The 7,811-nt window shown below is 39.5% G+C and overlaps 1 protein-coding gene across 1 annotated transcript in view; it reads right to left on the minus strand.

The window, feature by feature from the left end:
- dclre1a (DNA cross-link repair 1A (PSO2 homolog, S. cerevisiae)) overlaps nucleotides 1–7,811 on the minus strand; it is a 33,109-nt gene that overhangs the window by 4,245 nt on the left and 21,053 nt on the right. The window contains exons 3-8 of the mRNA XM_042508636.2: nucleotides 7,221–7,620; nucleotides 4,811–6,202; nucleotides 4,589–4,722; nucleotides 2,289–2,407; nucleotides 1,789–1,932; nucleotides 1,456–1,601 (exon numbers count right to left, since the gene is read on the minus strand). Of these exons, the coding sequence (XP_042364570.2) occupies nucleotides 1,456–1,601; nucleotides 1,789–1,932; nucleotides 2,289–2,407; nucleotides 4,589–4,722; nucleotides 4,811–6,202; nucleotides 7,221–7,620 (2,335 nt within the window). The remainder of the gene's footprint in view (nucleotides 1–1,455; nucleotides 1,602–1,788; nucleotides 1,933–2,288; nucleotides 2,408–4,588; nucleotides 4,723–4,810; nucleotides 6,203–7,220; nucleotides 7,621–7,811) is intronic.

Raw genomic sequence — 7,811 nt, forward strand, 5'->3', positions numbered from 1 at the left:
TTTTGACTTAACTCCACCATAAGTAGAGCACAGTATTTTACTTTATAAACCTCAAACACATTTTAAAAATTATAAACAGTTCAATTACCATTTTTAAAGAAAAAAATGTGGATGGATTTTATCATGTTAAACACCTTTTAATGGGATATTTTACTATTTTGGAGAGGCAGGCAATAGTACTCGCTAAGCAATGTGCTGCTGTGGATGGGGGCAGCAGCAAAACATATTTTATCCACATGAAAATATTCTTAATGTGGCGTATACTCAAACTGATGTAGATATAAGGTGGAACTTCTTTGGGTGCCCAAAATACATTTTGCTTCTGCCCCCTTGCACAGCAGCACACTGATTAGCTCCCATGTCGGTGCTCCTGCCTGCCTCTCCAAACTGGGGGCGTGGCTCGCTGCCATCTACAGTAGGTAGTAATTCATGATTGATAAGTAACTCATAAAACCCCATTTCAAAAGATCCTTACTATCCCTTTAAGAGCACAAATACCTGTGTGGAATAATGGAAGAAAATGACAGTTGTACAGTCATCTGAATCAGCTGTGGCTGTTTTTTCCATTCTAATTTCATGCAGAGCCTGCTGAGGCAAAAGGTGATTACAGAATGAATGCATGTTGTTTACTCTCTGTGAGGACAACACTGATTTTCGATTACTTCCTTACACCAAAGTGGAACAGAGCATGATTCACATGTCACCAAAGGACACCAAAGTGGCTACTTTTTCAAAACAGTCTAATCCACAATTTTCCCACACAGCTCCCATTCGACACAATATGTAATCTCACATGACCTTTTAAAAGGACAAAAGGTCAGGTAATAATATAAGGCTACAGAAAAATACACTCTTCACTATTAGGTTTAGAGAAACATTTACTTTATGTGTGCAACAGTTTGTGTTGGTGGAAAAGCCATGCTTCATAACATATCACAGTAATATCGTTATTCCCAGAAATAAAATTAATAAATTACTGTTAAATTAATGTTATTTTCAGAGTTCTATTTAGCTGTTAAAAAACATTTATCTGGTCAACAACCTGTCAAAAGATCAGACTGCTGATGGATTGTATGCAAGCTACTATTATCAATCCCATACTCTTTTTCTTGTCTAATTAGTATTTAACAGTAATTAGCATTTAAAGAACCCCAGTTAACAAAACTGAGTGTATGTTTTGAATTTGAGGACAAGGCATTTAAAAATAATAATAATTTAAAGTATAAAGGGCTGCATTACAGAAAATAAATAAAACAAAAAAAAACAATGTGCTTTCAGTATATTCTGTGAAGTGAAGTGTAAAATTGGCAGGGAAAATGGGTACTTCCTTTCAAAAAATCTAAGGCACAGACAACCTCATATTGCTTTTTGTAATAAATCATGCCAGATCTGCTTTATTGTGGCGACATTTTGGCCATGCAGATACAGACAGTACAACTCTAACTAAAAACTCACCTAGAAAGACCTTCTCTTTTCCCACAGAGTATGATCCACACACCACAAGTGTTCGGGGACTGAGCGTCACCAGTTCAAAGGCTGTGCTGGATGCAAAGCTGATGACCTCTTGCTGTCTGGGGAAGGTGTACTCAGGGCTGCAGTAGCTATAGAGGCCATACAAAACATGACACTGATTACACAGTGTCATAAAGTGAAAACAAAGCGCACATGTTTTAAGCTAATATAATCTATATTTGGAGGTAACACACACAGCTGAGAGCAACACAATGAAACCAGTCCTCAATCAATGGTACATTCAAAGTATATGAGAGGTGGCAGACAGGTACTAACGTAGTGTCCAAGTAGAGTGTCTGCACCCTGCAGCTGAGTAACTCTGGGTACGTCTCCATCGAGGGATCAGCTCTGAAGTCTCCAGTGTGAAGGACTGTCTGTCCATCGGGCAGGAGGAACAGCAGCATAGCAGCTCCTGGACAACTGGAAGAACATTTCCAGACAGGTGAAGCTGGTTATAAAAAAAACTATAAGGAAGCATTTATTGTGTGATAAAACTAGAATAAAAATTTTCTCAGAGGCTTTGACTGTAGGGGAAAGTGTGTCCATCACAACTGTTGATATAATTAGGTTTGGATTAAAAAAATAATGGTGCAAACTTTCAAAAACAGGTTCACTGAAGAAAATGCCATGGCATACAGAATTAGAGTTTCCCTAAGAAAAATGCTTATTAGTATTCCTCAGTGAGAAAATCTCTGCAGCGGGCTTAATGCTGTCTGACTTTGAAATGAATGACAGACATCTGACTGACTGATATTGAAATCAGGTTGATGACTCACTGGTTGGCATCCAGGAGGATGACCTTGACTCCCTCCACGGTGACCTGGGTGTTCATGGGGAGGATGTGGACATATTGCTCTGACACCTTCAGTTTGCTCTTCACCAGGTTCCCTGTAATCTGACCAGAAGAGGCAGCTGTTCATTGACAAATATCTCTGTGCTACAAACAGAAGCCATTAAAGCTAGAAAAACCTAAATGCTATATATGGCTTCCAACACACTTGCTTAATTGTGGCGGCCTGCCACAATTAAACCGTCTGCTGCCACATACTGATTTATTATTTTTGGAGCTGGACCAATCATTAAGCGCATTATTGGAATATATACAGTGTTCAGTTATTGACTGCATTGGGAGCACATGGCGTACTCTAAACACTGTCTGAGCAGAACGCCAGGCGCAGTCAAAGTGAAAATTAACCACTTGTTGCACTGGTGGTTCTGAAAGTTTTGCAGCAGGTGCTCCTCACATCCATTGATCTGATCAGCTCTGACTGAATTACAGATCAATTATCCAACGCTGCGACTCAGTTCAAAAAGAACTCATAATAAGCTCAGCCTGTACTATGTTCATAGACCCGCAAAAACGTCCAAATTTGGGAAGGGGACACAGACTGTAAAAAAAAAAAAAGGATACAAAGAAAAAAACACCCCAAATCTGTCATAAGCTATCACCACAGAGTCTATTTCTGTGGGAGACACTGTGCTTAGTTGTTTTTTAAGTTTTAAAAATGGTCAAGTAAACACAATATAAAAAGTGTATATACTGTACATTACTATAAAGAAAAAAACAAAGGAACGCACATCCCCCACCACCCAATCAAACTTTTTCGGCTATGACCCATATGGCGTCCAAGTTGAATTTCGGTGACCTAACACATAAACAAAACCCCCGTGGAGTCCCAATGAGTCCTTGAAAGTCTGTTTTTAGTTGTAATCCCAAGATAGCAGCAAACCACTGTGATAAACCATGACCCATTTGACAGAAGAACTTAACCAGCCTCTTCTCCCACACATTTTACTCTAGATATTATCTATGGGGCAATTATAACAGGTTTCAGAGGTATGTTCTTAAATATTAAATTTAATTCAGTTTTCAATTTTATTTATAGAGCCCAGTATATATCCAAGTAAGATGAATAAAAGATGTACGATGCCATGGTTAATGTTAAGTCAAACCTTAAAAGAGGTTTTAAGTTCGTATAAAATGTAAACTTGTTTTGCCATTTACCTGAATTCATTCACTCACACCATAAATGGATGCAACATTTGCACAGTAGCAACACAGTGCTAATAATATAAACATCAAGACTAAATAAGACTTAGACAATCTATAAGTCCTGGATTTTTTTTCCAAAACTGTCAGAAAAAAAAAGGTCTTTCATTCACCTCATTCAGCTCCAATATGGTCTGATCCATTGTTGGAAAATTGGTATTCATAGCCACCGACTGCAAACTAATTTTTCATTACCGAGTCAACGCAGTGCAATGAGATAAGAAATGGATCAGGCTATGAGTTCTGTGGAGGAAAGCAGTCAGGAAGCTTTTTAATAAGATGCAAATAAACAGGATTTTTTGAAAAAAATGTAGCACCTTCAAAGAAAAACTAATCTCTTCCATAGTATTCAAGAACAAACAGGCCTTTGGAAGGGAGACCTGTCATTTATTTATGACAAAAAAGTGCACACTGTTCTTTTCTTTCCCTGTATGAATTATAAAAAGGCAGAGTTTGTGTGAGATGCAGCTGTAGCAGCAGATTCAATGAAATCGGGGGGGGCAACCCATCATCCAACTATTTTAGAAATTATTAAAAAGGCACATATTTCTATATTTTTAACACACTTTATATACTTTGCGTATTATACATTTTTAAATATTTTTCAAACTGGTTTGAAACTGAAGCATAATGCACATATATTTATATATTTATTTAGATTTACTGAATTCTTATTTCTGCTTCTATGATTCTCCATGCTTCACATCAGACGAATCACAATTAGGTGTTTCTGATCCTGATAACTGTTGGGAAGTTCACTGCTTTTTCAAGTTAAACAGTAACCATTTCATTCCTATTCTTGGGCACAGCATCCAGGTAAAGTTCAGACTTTATAAAAAGGTAGCAATAAAGTGTGAAACCATAAGCAGCACGCATCCATGACTAAGCTACAAAAAAGACAAGCACAACACCAAACCCATGTGGTTGTGGTGACGTATACAGTGCTCTCGCCACTCAGATTTAGAGGCCGATCCAGCAGATCTGCCGGCTACGATACCCATCAAATAGTGCGCAGGCTTTACTTACTTTGTTACAGTAAATTGGAAATGTGGAGTTCTTGGTCAGCCCTCCGTAGTGGTCCGAGTGGAAATGTGTGAGGAAGTATGCAGTGATGCCCTGGATCTCACCATACCGAAAGGCATCTATGGCAAACTTTGTGCCTGTGTAAAATAAAGTTTTACAAATATGTTACATAAAAAAAAACAATGAATTAACACAGTAATTTGAGATGTATTGTCGCTCACTGACCTGGAATCTTCTTATAGAAGGGACAATGTGGTAACTCTACTTCTCCATCAGCGTTCACTCTGTTCCACCTTTTTCCCCTCCATCCTCTGGTCCTACCTCTCCCTGCTTCTCCCTGAGCGTCCACCACATTATCTACGGTCACTGTTCCCTCCTGTGAGGTATCTGCAGTTGTGTCGGCCTGACGTTTTCTTTGCCTGTCTCCTCTTTGTCGTCTCTGCCTCTCTCCTCTTTGTCGTCTCTGTCCTGAGTTTTCACCAAGTGTTGGAACAGAGGTGGTGTTGACTTCACTTGGTCCACTCTCAGCCACTTTCTCCTTGAGGGGTTTGAGGCCAAAAAACACTCCAATGTCAGTCTGCTTCAGACAGGATGCCTGACCTGTCTTGGCCTTCTGTGGCGGCATAGTCTGAGATCTTTGGACGACAGAGGTTTGTGATCCAGGCACTTGAATACTGCTGTCATTCAAGTTTTTCAAATGCTGGCTGTCTGAGCTTTGAATAGTCTTTCTCAGGCGCTCTAAAACGATACTTTGTGGAGACTGAAAGCTGCTTTTACATGGACTGACAACACAGGTAGATGTGTCTTGAGATTCCGCTCCACCTGTGGAATCAGCCCGGTTTTCAGCAACTGCAAATTGGGCTGGCTGATTAGTGGGTGAGGTAAGTGACTCCAGCTGGGTGTTGAAAGAAACAGGCTTATGTCCTTGCACATTATTGGTTTCCAAATTATCTATAAATTGAGTGAGGATCTCATCTTCACTTGAGAAACCGTCACTGAACAGCTCCATTGAGTTTTCATCTTCATTTTCAAATGCATCATTATTAAAAAGGGATTTTCTACATTCACTACTGTTGACTTCGGTCTCTGCCGGGAACTCAGACAGCGGAGAATAAGATATTGCATCATCGCTGACATGGGAGGGCTCACTTATAGGCAAACCTTCACAAGCTTGTCTTCCACTCTCTGCCTTGATAGGAGTGGATGAAAGCTCTGTTCTACTTTCTTGGGAAGCACTGATAGACTTTTGACTTTTAGTAGTCGATGACCAGCCTTTCTTTTTCTTAAAATCGTCTGGGCCAGGTGAACGCAGTAACAGAAGTCCATTGGCAAGTTTAGATGGAGGTGTTCCAGTGTGAATACTGTGAGGGGAGTCACTATGATTGGATGAGGCAGAGAGACTGAGAGCACTGTCCTGTGAAGACTCTAAAATAGAGCCATCATTGTTTATCACTCCTGAAAGACTGCTGAGGCTGGTCTTCCCCTTGGTCTCTGCCTGCTGGGCCAGACTAAGGAGGTCCGTGTCACCATTTGCTCGGCTATGAGCCAGGAGGGTGTGGTTGAATTTTTTGTAATGGTTTGGAATGGTGGAGAGGCACTGGAGGCCGTCTGGGCACTCTGTGTGAACAGATATATAAATGATCATTGAAAAGCACCTACATACAAACATACCAAAAACATACAACAGGGCAATTCAAAGTGTTTCACAGAGCAAATAAAATGAAAATCATCATCAAGATACAGATTTACAGTAAAGAATAAAAAGATCAGATATAAAAGTTAAAATTGCTTACTATATGATTTACATTTTTTTAAAATATAAATCATTGAAAATAGCAAATGTGCATACAAGAATGCAAAGAAAAAAAATATTTAAAGCTGATTTTAAATCAATTTTAAAAATAAACTTTGCGGTCATTACCAGGTGGAGTAGAGGGTGTATAAAAAGAAAGAGTCTGGGCTTGTCTAACAATATATGGAAGGTTGTTTCAGGCTTTTGCTGCATGATATTAAACGCTGCTTCACAATATTTTGTATTAACTATTAGAGCGTTCAGTAGACCAGCCACAGATGTCCTGAGTATCCTCTAAGGTTCATATGTCTCAAGCAAGTCAGAGATATTTTGGGTGCTGAGCCACACGTGTGATTTATAGACAAGCAGCAAAATGTCCATTTTTTTCACCATAACATGACCTAGTCTGCAATTAAGCAACCCTCTTGAGTTGTCAGATGACATAACAGGAATCAAGCTTGCTTGGGAAGCTTTCCCATGTCTACTATCCATCCTTTAAGATTTGAACGCAGCAAGCTGAATGATGCTATCAAGTTGCATTATGGGAAATGTAGTCTGTTGTTTCTGGAACTCTGACTATCCTTGGGACTAAAAGTCGAGCCCTACATTAGTGATTTTGACCACTGCTTTAAACCTTTTATGAGTCTGCCAACTTTAGATAAATTCAGAGCTAAATTGCTGAAGTATTCTTTTAAGTACCATGGGGTTATAAAGAACATTTTGCAATGAATAACATTTTAAAGTGTTTTATTTTTGGTGTCTATAATGTATAACAATGACAATGAAGAATATCATACAGTCAATGATTATACCATTTATATGAAGAAGTGTGGATGTCTTTACCTTTGCATGTATCTCTGGGGATGTCAATACATTCAGCAACATGCCATCTTTGAGTCTGCACCACCAAAAGGGAAAAGGGCATCTGACACACAGGGCAAAAGTCTCCAGAGGATGGTCCCTCAGCTGCATTGTCTGTGTCACCTGTTGTAAATGACTCTGAGGGCAGATTCTGGGGCTCTAAACTGCCATGTCCGTCAACAGTAGTACTACAATGTCCATTTTCAGCTGTCTTGACTCTCTTTCCTGGCGACTTGACTTGGACGGAGGTGTCTCTTTTGGAGGTTTTTCTGACAGTGCATCTTCTTTTACTTGCAGTTACAGTTGCAGACGATGAGTCGTGTTTCTTCTTTTTCTTCTCGAGAGGTTTATACTCCCAAATGTCATTTTCAGAGTCGTCCTTCTGAGACATTTGAAGCAAAAAACGTAATCGTTACTCAACGACCTCGTCAAACCCCTCGGTGAGTAAGTTACACAAGGACTGGTATTTGCAAACATCCCGCGGTGGCAGAAAATAAGATATGTTACAGTAATTTAACCTCTACTGTAGCTTCATTGGTAGCGTTAGGACAATTCCGCTGCGAAAACAGTTTC

Source organism: Plectropomus leopardus, chromosome 19, assembly GCF_026936395.1.
Source record: "Plectropomus leopardus strain MGB_pleo_1.0 chromosome 19, ASM2693639v1, whole genome shotgun sequence".
Classification (NCBI taxonomy): domain Eukaryota; kingdom Metazoa; phylum Chordata; class Actinopteri; order Perciformes; family Serranidae; genus Plectropomus; species Plectropomus leopardus.